The sequence below is a fragment of the Archocentrus centrarchus genome, chromosome 20, assembly GCF_007364275.1.
Source record: "Archocentrus centrarchus isolate MPI-CPG fArcCen1 chromosome 20, fArcCen1, whole genome shotgun sequence".
In the NCBI taxonomy this organism is placed as follows: Eukaryota; Metazoa; Chordata; class Actinopteri; order Cichliformes; family Cichlidae; genus Archocentrus; species Archocentrus centrarchus.
In genome coordinates, this window is record NC_044365.1 from 25991405 (window position 1) to 26003696 (window position 12292).

The 12292-nt window shown below is 44.0% G+C and overlaps 2 protein-coding genes across 7 annotated transcripts in view; one reads left to right on the forward strand and one right to left on the reverse strand.

Annotated features, from left to right (window-relative positions):
• Positions 1 to 568: 568 nt before the first annotated feature.
• shisa2b (shisa family member 2b) lies at positions 569 to 7641 on the forward strand. Of its 2 annotated transcripts, XM_030756855.1 has the most exons (3): positions 569 to 1461; positions 5604 to 6145; positions 7091 to 7641. In XM_030756855.1, exons 1-3 carry the CDS (start codon positions 1158 to 1160, stop codon positions 7112 to 7114), a joined length of 870 nt encoding a protein of 289 aa, XP_030612715.1. In that variant the 5' UTR covers positions 569 to 1157; the 3' UTR covers positions 7115 to 7641. The 2 variants fall into 2 exon arrangements, with proteins under 2 accessions (XP_030612715.1, XP_030612714.1); XM_030756854.1 differs by having other exon boundaries at positions 5604 to 7641.
• An 861-nt stretch (positions 7642 to 8502) lies between these two features.
• Positions 8503 to 12292, reverse strand: part of atp8a2 (ATPase phospholipid transporting 8A2) — a 51467-nt gene continuing 47677 nt past the window's right edge. For all 5 annotated transcript variants that reach the window (XM_030756849.1, XM_030756848.1, XM_030756847.1 and 2 more), the window contains 2 exons: positions 11002 to 11093; positions 8503 to 9999 (listed from right to left, as the gene is read on the reverse strand). In XM_030756849.1, the coding sequence (XP_030612709.1) occupies positions 9905 to 9999; positions 11002 to 11093 (187 nt within the window). In that variant the 3' untranslated portion in view covers positions 8503 to 9904. The remainder of the gene's footprint in view (positions 10000 to 11001; positions 11094 to 12292) is intronic.

The window sequence follows — 12292 nt, forward strand, 5'->3', positions numbered from 1 at the left end:
TCTTCACCACAAGAGAACTAATATGATTAATTAATTAATTTCATAAGCACAAGCCTCAGACTGAACGCGTTTTAGCTGCACTATCCATGATGAACGATGGCCTGAGGAATTGCGCCAAACCAACAATATTCATTGGATACAGGGTGTCTTTCCTTCAAAATAAAAGCATTTCATAGTTTATAGTAAAAAATGAAATAAAATAGGCTACTCGTATACCTGGACAATTGGTATAACTAATCAACAATGTCTCTTAACCAAACTGGAGATCTTCAGATCTCAACTGAGGAAACTTGGAGATAAAAAAAAATCCCTCTGACCTCAAGTTAAAAATTTGAAACCCAGTATGAAGGACTGCTGCGAAAAACATCGTTGGATATAATATCATCTTCAACCTTTTAAGTACCAGCTAAATTGTAGCATTTAACAAGCGTTGTGTGTATTGTTTTGAGAAAGTTGGTATTCACTGTATATTTACCCTGGTTGTTACAGTGAGGTGTGGATTTGCATCTGACTTTTTTTACACGCCCCTCTCACTCTGACACAGTGGGTTAGGCTCTGTGGGCTTCAGTTCAACACTGACACGGATTTGGCTGACTGACTTCTGACACTCAACAATGCAGGCCAAGCCACAAAAGTTTGAAACGTTATCTTTACGCACGGGGCTGGCTGTGAGAGGACTCGGGGGTGACAGCAGCTGCGCGCCCATGGATCAGGCTACAAGTGTTGGTTTCTCTGGATCCCTGCGGAAAGTCATTTGAAGAGTTTAGGAGGAGACAAAAACAGCCTCACCGCAGTGGTAAAGGAAATCCATTAGTCTCTCTGTACTGGATTTACCAGATCTCCGAGGGTTTATAACTGGAATATCAGTTAAGCTTATAGGTTCATATATTTTCTGACATTTTTTACTTTTAGTAGTACCCATTTGGTTTTTGTGAATCCCCTGAATAATCGGAGTCACTTTTGGAGAATTACGCACGCGATTTCTCTAACAAATGACAGCCTCTAAGTGGTTTGTGGCTCCCTCACTTCATCCCCTCAGCTCCCTTGATCGAACCGACTCAGAGTATCACCCCTCTCACCAGGTTAGACGCGAGAAGTAAAAGCCTCCCAGTCTCTTCCAGTGCGCCAGCGTGCGGCCGCGGGCCACCTGGCCGAGAATGTGGGGAGGAAGTTTTCAGCTGTCTGTCACCGCGATTGTGACTCTGCTTCTGGTCATTATTGACGTGAAAGCGAGCGGGGAGTTTTGCCACGGCTGGCACGACTCTCAGGGAGTCTGGAAAGAGGGCTTCCAATGCCCGGAGAAGATAGACGGAGTGGACGCAATTATCTGCTGCGGGAAATGCGAGCTCCGCTACTGCTGCTCCAGCACGGACGCACGGCTGGATCAGGGGAGCTGCGATAACGACCGGCAGGCACCGGAGCCCGGGACAAACAACAAAGAGAACAAGGACTCCGGTGCAGGTATAAGTCCTAAATTTCTCATTTTTAATGATGCCCCTAATATCATGAGCAGTACTGGAAGAAGAGCGCTTAAACATATAAAGAGCAAAGCACAAAGAAAACGATATGTACATATTAAAAAAAAAAAAAAAATCAGATTCTTGGATGTCGTTTGAAAGTATAGGAAGTGTCACAATTAAAGCCTCCAGTACCCCTTATTTGTTATAGACTTAAGTGTGATTCATGTGAAAGAGAGACTGAGATAATGTCGGTGCACTAAAACTGTCTGACCTGTTGCTTCAGTGGGGAGAGTGCAGTCTTTGTTCACTTCAAAATTTACAGTCTCAATAAAACTCTTTGATTTTATTGATTCCATATAAATCTTACTACACTGTAGCCCATGGGCCAACCTCATACACGCCCACTGCGCATGTACAGGATGTCTTGAATTTGATATTATAAATATCGTTTAATATGACCTATTGGGAGCTTTGGTTTCCTCTCATAAACCCAGCGGACTCACAGTATCTCCCTGTTAAAAGCTGCATCTGCTGCCTGTGCCGGCTGGCAACGACAGCTGCACGGACACAGCAGACTCCTCCAAAAAACCAGTTAACTGCCCTCACAAATGGCAAACTGTGCCGTGCTGCTGCACTTTATAAATAGCCGTGTTTGTTCTGTAACAGTGCAAGAGGGGCCGGGCTCAGATCACGCTGTCCCCACGGGGATCATGTTTGGACTTGACCGGATCTTGGACAGTGTAGCTCACCAAGGGCGGTGACAGCTCTGTTCATTAAAAAAAAAAAAAAACACACACACACACACACACACACACACACACACACACACACACACACAAATTGCGTTATTTCCTACCGCCAGGCTCGTGGAGTCCCTTCCTGATGGCAAATCTGCTGCTGCTGTAAACTAACCACCGCAGTCTCTCTGGTATCTGTGGGCTTTGAGGCATTCACACTCATGCTTCACATTAGAAACTCACATATGAGAGGCATCATTACCAAAACCAAAGGCAAAATATGACCCACAGTTTCCAACTTTTACTGTGGATTAGGTGACAGGGCAAACTCCCCTCTACCCCTCTGGCCCTTCATTCATCACTGCTTACATTCCTAAAAGTTAATCTACTGCAAACTCTTTTGAAACTGCATCATATCATGGAAAAAAAAACATATTGGACATGAAAGAAAAGTGCAATACATGCTTCCCCAGAGGATACCATGCCCTCTCCAGCTACAATCTGTCATTTGCTAATACTATCACGCCTTATCACTACAGGAAGAGGTATATACATTTCATTCAGTGGCCTCCAGCCAAAATAACTTAAAGGAAAACATTTTTTTTTTTAGTTTTTCTTCATGCACAGCCCAGTTCACTTTGTGCATTTTATACATTTTTCATCTGCTTACAGCATATTCATCATTTCAAAGAGATCCACACCGCAGTGTTGGGGAATAACATGTAGGAAATTATTAATGTGCTGAACATGAAGGAACATATGGTACTTAGGAACAGGAGAATGCCCGTGGGATAGCCTGAAGGAGGGGGTGGGGGGGTTCCAGATCAGCCAGCCAGCCACGAAGAATCTGCCCAAAACAAGGGCTCAGCAGACGGGGCTGCCACAGCTCAACTGCAGCAACAGGTGTGGATGAGTGAAGAAGCAATAGGAGGGGTTAAAAGTGCCATGTGCAGAAAAAAGTGATTTTGGTGCTTTAAACGCAAGCAGTAAAGAATAAAATTGTTTTTTGTTTTTTTTGTTCAAATATATGGGAGTAAATGGGGTGGGAGAGTGGGGGGTTGGTTAGTGTTCAGTGTCCATATGTAGTGGTAGAAAGTGGGTTAAAATGAAACATTTCAAAGGAAACTGTTAATATTACAAGCAAAAGAGTTAAATAACACTGCCAGGCCAAAGAGAAAAATATCAAGCATAATTTAATTTTTTTTTTTTTTTAGTAAGGACGTGCTGGAAATTCTCATAAAATGTTAATTAACTTTAGTAAAATCTTATCTTTTCATTTAAATCTACACTTTGTCCAGTTCTTTGGATATTTGTAAACCAATCACACACAGCCATCACTGCACTTTGTGTCAAATGCTAGTATGCTAAAATGTTTAACTAACATTTGTAAACTTTATTTCTAATTAAAAAAAACAAAAAACATGTGGCCATGTCAGCATAATGACATCAGCATTTAGCTCAAAGCTCAAAGCACAGCTGTGCCTTTGCACCGTTTGACCAAGCTGCAAGCATGGAAACATATTCTCAGTCTTGTTTCTTCTTTTCCACTACATTAATCATCTCTTGACCTTCCAGATTTATCTTGTGACCCCTTCAGGGGGTAACGACCCCTATGATAGGAACCAAAGGCCTTAACTCCCTGACTGTACAGATTGAGTTTCAGCAGCTACAGTTCACAATATTCAAACTGATGCATTAGTAGTGATCTAATCATGAAACATGTAAAGGCGAGGCTCAAAAATAGTAGCTGAATTTTAGGTTCTTTACTACTGTGCATGAACTTTTTAGGACCTTCATTCACTCAATTAATGAGTGTTTTGGAAAGTAGCTCTAACAGCAGTGAAAGCAGGGGTAAAGTAACACAAGAAGAACATTCTTGAAATGACTGATCCTCATCAGCCTTGCATATAAAAGGAGTGGAAGTAGAGATGTTGAGGTCTAGGCCATATAAGTGCAGGAAAGATGGCACCGGGAGGCTCCCCGGTACATTTCTGCTCTTGTAACTTATACTGTATGTGTTCCTTTTAAAACCTGTTTACTGTGAGGCGTGTAGGTGTGTGGTGCAGCAGCCTCTTAAGTTAATACCACTTCTTGTCCAAAGGAAATGGGTCAAGGTCCTGGTTTGTTTCATGTCACCATGCCTCTACCTCTTCTGCTGCTGCTCTTGTTACCAAGACTTCGCTGCCTCTGCCCATGAGTGATCTCCTGCTCTTAACAGCTTCCATGCAGTAATCCTTTTAATATCCTGCCACTTTTGATGAGCATTTTGAAAAAAAAAAAATTCAAAGTCCCATTGATGCATTTCAAAGAGCTCAGAGACAAAAGGAAACTGGAGCCAGTTGCCACCTCTCTCCCTTTCTGGCATACAGTTACACCTCATAATACACGGACACATTCAAAGTGGAAAATAACTACACCCAGTGGGAACAATAAAACACAACTAATCACTTGTAATGTAACATGGTTTTTATTGTGTTTGAAAGGTGTTTGTGGTAGTGAGCATGGGAATGAGCAACTGAGGAAAACACCTCATCAGTGACCTCATCTTGAATGTCACCCTCTTTCAGCCTTCAAAAATTCTCTCTGTACTTTAGTGAAATTGAAGAGTTAGGAAAAACTGGTTACTGCTGACTGTGTTTCAGAATTGTTTTTGGAGCTTTTCATGTTCACTTCTCGAATTTACAGACTGAAATGGAGTTCTTCACATACATAAATGTCAAAACCTCTGCCTGCTCAGAGAGACATCTCCTATTTGACCCAGCAAACTATACTCTGATTGGTGGAACTGTGAGAGTTACACAAATGCATAGTTGGGAGTATGATTTGCTGCTTTAAAGAGAAAGGAAAGGTCAGTGAGAAGGAGCTGGCTTATTCCTCTGATTTAAAGAGCTGAATAACCTCCCATTCAACTATATTAAATCACTCCACTTTAATACCTTTCTTTAAGCAGATGCCAAATGCTGTACTTCAACTCGACTAACTTATTTTCAAAGGATTAGTAAAAAAAAAAAAAAATAGCCCCCCAAAAAACCCAAAACAGAAGGGTCACAAATATTGGCTGGTAGCAAGGCTTAAGAATGTCACCCGTACAAACGCACACAGGTCTGTAGGGTTGAAGAGGCCGGGGACACAGTGGGGTGTGGAGGATTAAAACAGATCAAAACAAAGTTAATAACTGCTAATGAGAGGCTGGGACTCCCTGGAGACCCAATCCAGTGCACCTTCCATTTTTCTGCTCCAGTCCTTTGTTTCACTGTCTCACTCAATCACCACTCACATGAAGGAGCCCCTTTGCAGATGTGAGCATGTGAGGCAGCACAGCTTAAGTAGTTTTTTACTAATCGGCTCTTTTAGCTGTTTCAGTGATAGTTTAATGTTGATGTGTCTTCTTCTTTTCTCTCTGTAGTTCCCATCTATGTGCCATTCCTCATCGTAGGCTCAGTGTTTGTGGCATTCATCGTGGTGGGCTCTGTGGTCGCCGTGTGCTGCTGCCGGTGTCTCCGACCCAAGCAGGAATTGTCCTCTGGAGGCGCAACAGGAAGTGGGGCCAGTGGTGGTGGGCGTCTCTTGGAAACCATCCCTATGATGGCGAGCACCTCCAGAGGTTCCTCGTCCCGCCAGTCCAGCACAGCCACCTCATCCAGCTCGTCTGCTCCAGCAGCTGCCCCCCGCACTGCCCCGCCTCCTGTCATGCGGGCCCAGGCCTCCTGCTGCTTGCCCCCTGATGCCAGCGTCTTCGTCAACATGCCCACCAACTTTTCTGTACTCAACTGCCAGCAGGCCACCCAAATCATGCCTCACCAGGGGCAGTTCCTGCATCCGCAGTACATCGGCTATGCCCACCCCGTGTCCTCGACCCCGACCTACTTGGACCCCATTCAGGGAGGCTATAGACCCCTCCAGTCACCCTGCCCTCCTCCCACTGCTGGCTCCAGTGTCACCAGTGACCAGAAACACCATCCAGTGACAGTCTGATGAGAGGCCAACCAACAGACCACTGAACCACTCTGTTTGCAAAGATTAACTTGTGAAGTTTAACCTGTGAGGGCTGTGGCAGAGACCTTTGAGCACACTGCCAGAGTGGGGGGGAAAAAGGCAGGGAGTCAGACTCACATGAAGGACTCATAAAGCTGTTCCTGGTAGCCGGACCTGCCCTGTAATTGTGTGTGGTTTGTGTCTGTTCAGTGTTTTGTATGAAAGGTGGAATGAGCTAAGCTCAGCCTGTCATGGGGTAAGACACATGCATAAATATTCTCTGTCTGGATGCAAAGACAAAACTGCATCTCTGAGAATTATACAGCCCAGATGAGTAATAATGCACAGTTCACTGCAGTCTGGAGCTCAAGTAAAGGCTGCATGTATTTGTGTTTGCATGGATTTGTGTGTAAGAAAAAGATTTGCAGGCTTATATGTGCAGGAATGAGTGATGACTGGATGATTTATAGCAGTGGACTGTATGAAAAATGGATATTCAAGCAAAAAAAATATATGACCACATGCTGTGTTTATACCATGTGCACATCTGTGCTTGTGAATGATTGTGAGTGGTTTATATAATACAGTATATTTTTGTTTGTGTTGAAAGTATGAGGAAAGAAAGCATGTGGATAGATGTTTGTACTGTACGTGTGTGAGTCTGGGAGAGTGTGAAGTGTGGAGGGATGCGGTGGATGTGTGAGTAACTGTGAGTGAACTGTGTGTAATGGGAAATGCAGGTGGTGTGATGTGAAAGGCAGTCGCAGTCTCCCTGTAGGCCATTTAAACTCTAATGAAGTGAACACAGGACACAGACTGTGACGCTCCACCCTGCTATACAACCCACCCCAGCGCCACCCGGGAAGCACAAAACAAAAAAAACCCAAAAAGAAATACAAAAACCCCAACTGCCCCAAGCGGAAACACACTCAAAAGATCTAAAAAAAAAAAAAAAAGACAAGATTCACAAGGCGACCTGTTAATGTTCCTTGGATGTGTGAGTGTGTGACGGAGAATTGAGCGGAAGTTCTCTGAAGATTACAGTTAATTATACAGCAAAAACTCTGCCAGCTGTCCCCTTCACTTCTCCCCTGTGAGAGGTGTGTGTGTGTGTGTGTGTGTATTTCACACCAGCACAGTTCAGTGCATTAGCACGGGCAGCTCCAGGGCAACACTGAGTCATTATTTTCCACTTAGGAAAGGCACGGAAGTGGTCACTCTGGTTGTTAATCTGTAAAAAATAAGCCAAAGTTGCAGAATTTTCTGCCATTCTGTGTAGCGGTGTAAAGCTGGGCCACTGTAACTGAGGAACGTGCAGCTTGAGGAATGTGCTGCTCCACTGAGCGAGCAGCCTGAGATGTCCTTTAGTACTGAAACTGGTATGTTTGCGTACCTTGTCTGTACTCCAACACAATGTCTGTAAGACTCAATGGGCAGCTTGGGTGAGGGGGGAAAAAAAAAAAAAAAAAGTAAGAGCATGTGTAAAATTGTGGAATTATTTTAGAACAACACCTGAAATACAGTGATTTAATGCAGGAGAGACATTTTTTTTCATATGAAACTGAAAAAATAAACATATTTTAAAACAGAAAAGAGCCTGCAGTGAGTTTTATATATACTTAAAACACAGACACACGCTTGGAAACAAAGCCTTGGTTAACAAAAACAAATCTGAGTGGTGACTGGGTTGTTTTAATCTTCTTAAAACACTCTCTCTCTCACCCACACACACACTTAAGCTATTAGAAACATTACCCACATTCACAGACTGGTCTACCTCCCACAGAAGACAGAACGACCGCCTGTCACATCACCCGACACACACGGAGGAGAAACAATAAACCACAACAATGGACAGTTTAAGAATATGATGATGTGGAAGTGCAGTTTTGGCAGGCTCCTCCAGAAACTCAGCTACAGTAATGTGGAAAGCAAATCGGCCCATTGGAGAGTTGAAAAGCATAAAGCAGCGATGGATTCTCCATACTGTAGCAGATGTAGTTTTTCGGGCTGGGCCACATCCAGGAAGGTGGGTGGGAAAGGGATCTCCAGTTGGGGGGTGGCGAATTAATCGGCTAATGGTCCGTCTATGATAGCTCTCCTGGGATTAAAGAAGGAGCGTGGGAGAGGTTTGATTTGGCTAATTTATAAAATGTTAAGCTTTTAATGTTCGTATTGACATTTTCTATATTTTCATTTCTTTTCCACCCTCAGTATGAAATGTAAACCAACACTCTTCCAGCTTCCCTGGAGCTACAGTTGGACTCAAAAACCCCCTCATTTTGATTGCATGAGTACACAACGGACAGCCAAAACACAAAGACATTTAGTCAGGCCATGAATTGATTAGATTTAATGATTAGGACTCAGATGGACAACCCCTCTCTCCCAACCCCTTCAGTTTTGCATTCCTAAAACCAGAGTGTCCTCAACACAGAGCTCACAGACAATGGACTCCACATTCAGACAAATCCCAGAGCCAGAAAAACACATGATCCACATGAGTGTCTCAATCAAATCCCTTCTGTTTGGATGCCTATTAGGGCGAGTTCAAGTAAAATATTCCTGCTAAGACATGTCTTCACATATGAGTACAAAAAAACCCCCCAAAAAAACAGGCATTAATGAAAAGAGGAAAAAATTATAAACAAATACACATTGATGTCCACCTTAATTTAAAAAAAGAGAGAGAGAGAAAGAAATAGTCCAGTAAAGAGTGGAACTCCAACAGAACTGAAAGAGGAAGCGCTAATGCCAGGCATGCTGCTGCTACGTCGCTAGACAGGCGGCATCAGGAGTCACAGGAGCAGTCAGAAATAAAATAATTTCCCCAAATTTGTGAGAAGGAAGAGAGAGACATGGAGGTTGCAAAGCGGCTATGAGATGGAGAGATAAGAAAGAAGAAATGAAGGGAGAGCTAAGCAAGAGGAGGTCTCATTGGGGTAGGAGGGGCTGCAGCAGGGTTGTGGTCCGGTTTGGTGAGCGTTCTGCCTCAGTGGCATCTCTATGGTGTTTGGCAGTGAGGCTTGATGCTGCGATGGAATGAAGGGGGGCCTGTAGCTGGGGTGCAGGGCTCTGGCAGATCTTCGGTCTATGCTTCCCACCCTCTAATTTTAAGGAATTCATCCGCGTCTGTATGCGTGTGAGTGCGCGAGTGAGTGCGCGTTTATTTTGACATCCCATTCCACATCGGCATGTGACGGCAGACAGGAAATGAGAGGGAACTATGGAAGCGAACGCACATGGATCAACACACGCATGCACACAAACACAGGAGCGGCAATGCGTGCAGACACACATGCACAGGCAGATAGAGACGCACTGGAACACGCGCGCGTGCCCGTGCGCACACACGCACACACCCAAACACCCACACACACACACACACTGGCATAAAGCAAACCCAGTCTGAGGGGTATACAGATATGAGTAGCAGTCTCTGAGTTTGACTTGTCACTTCTGTGCATGGATATGATTGCTCATGCCTGTGTAGCTTTTGTGAGTTTAAACAATGTATATCCAGCCTGGTCCCTTCTCCCAAGTCAGTCCTCCATGCACCAGCGACGGCCTCCATGCCTGACCATGACGCCTGGGCGAGGGGTCAAGTCACAGTTCCAGTAAGGCCACAGCAGGGGTCAGTCACCCGGTGTGAGGGTGTCACTTAAGTCCATCTCCGCTGTCACCTTGACAAATTCTTGCTTCGGTGAGCCAAAGCTTTGATCAGGGAAGGGGCTAGAGGCTGGGGCGCTGGCGGGTGGTGTCATAAGAGCGCACTACCTGGGATTGAGACACCACGCCATGCTCCTCCTGAGAGAAGGCATAGCCATCTGCAGAGAGACAAAGGAGGACAAATCTTACTTGTTAAACCTGCGTGCTGAGTGACAGGAACAATTCAAATACAAAGAAACTGTGAAACTACTGGCTTTACACACATTATACAAGAGAAGAAGAAATCAGCTTTAAACCCTGTGTTATGGCTCAGTCACACTAGGGTAAAAAACAGAAAACTCCTTGCGACTAGGAAAAATTGGTGATTTTTAAGGGGGATTTTTTGCACTCCCTTGAACAATTGCTAGTAGTAGCAGCAACAAACTGGTAGCTCAGAGGTCGAGCATACAATACCCTCAACCTTTAGGCAACGACTTTTGATCCTAAGGTCACCAAACAATTGCAGAACAACTCAGACTGACTGTAATCACTCAGAAATAACTGCCATCTAATTTACAAATGCACACAGACTGCCAACATGTTGCAATCAATCGTCTGCACCGATGAGCAAAACTCATCTGCAACACACCTCTTTGCAACAGGGACTTCAACTCAACTGATTGCTGGCTGGTTGTTTTCTGGTTGCCGAGGGCCTATGTCATTTTGCAGGTAAATTGCCATCCTGCAGCAACTATGTCACTATTTGTGGAGGAATTTCGGAATTTCTCCTTCAGATCTATGAGGTTCTGGCTGGACTCTGAACGTACGTAGTTCATGTGAATTTCTCTGCAACAGATTTGCAGTTTATCACAGTCAACTGCTGTCACAGATTACATGTAATTGCCAACTTGACTCCATTCAACAACAAACTGATACCAGGCTGATTCCGTCTTATTGCTGTTTTATTGCCATCTTGATATGCCAAAGTTGCTTTGAAGACAGGAACTGCAAGTGGTTGCAGACCTGGCCCCTGTGTTAAAAGCAAACATTTCATAGGCAACAAGATCACATGGTCGCAATAATTTTGGCCGTGCTGAGGTCTCCAACCACTGTTTTCCCTAGTGTGACTGTAGCATTAGGGCACAACTCAATTTACATCTCTTATTGGAAAGGACACTCACGTGACACAGTCTGCTGCACAGAGTTTGAGCGTCCTACACTTGAAGGCGTTTTCCTAAAGACTCTTGTCAGCAGATGGGCCCGTTCGTTTAGACTGCAAGATTCAAAAAGAAAAGGGAAGAAATGACATTTACTCCACAGCATCAGAACATTATCACTTGATAACAGTACAAATGAGAGAATCTCTACTGTTCCCAGGACTACCTAACACCTTTACTAACAACTGAAGTTTTGTTTTTTTTAAAACCAGTCTACAGACTTTAAGTGTCTTTGCCTCAAGTTTTTCTATGAATGGAATTTTTTAATCTTAGCTGTTCTTTAGCAAAACACTGCAGGAAAAAGCAAAACACTTCTTCAGGGAGTAACAAAATCTCAGTGGTTCTAGGACCAGAGAGTTTGTTAGGTGAATTTGACAGTGACTGCTTTTGGTATTGACTTTAACCCAACAGTAAGTCATAAACTGCCTGCAGGGTAACAGGACATCCATAGTAAACTGTTCCCCATCCCCACTCCTCTCTCTTCTCCCCCCCCGTCCAAGAAGAAGACTGGACCCTCTGTTCTGAGACCACACGCCGTCATGGCTCCTCTCCTTCGATGACCAAAAATAACCAAGCCCTTTCCAGATCCTGCACAGTAATGCACGCATGCTCATATGCTACATACGCACATACATTCATACATTTGTCTCCTGTGTCATCACCATTATTACAGCCAATAAAGTATAGACGTCAAATGTAAACGTAAAGGCGCCTCAGGAAGTTAACTTCTGCCATATTTATTTGAAGGAATACGTTTTGTACAGTTATCTGCCAATGAAGCATTAAATTCACACACAAGGGTTTTCCCTGGCACTTAGAGTACACAGAGGTGATGATGATCAGTGGAGTACTTATGGACTAGAGCCAGCCTTCCCAAGGCTAACATTTGGAGCAAGCAGTTAGGAAACTTTTATAACTCTCTAAGACCGTTGGGAATCTTTCACTGGAGTGAAAAAAAAAAGAGCTTTCTGGCCCCAAAATAATGTCTGTTACAAGGATGACGGCACTGTGTGATTGATAAAATACTAAATAGTGTCTGGACAAATAAATGAAAGGCTCATGCATGAGTATGACTCAAGCTGTCCTTGCTCCTACCATGAAAGCTCTCTATGGGTACCTTCTGATTCAAAAGGGCCCAAGGATGCACGCTATTTGAACTCTTCCCCTGAGACACTCCTGTACTGTACCTTTCCACGTTTTCCCATGCCTACCCTCCCCAGAAACTACAAACACAGATGTGCTCTTTTCCATTTTG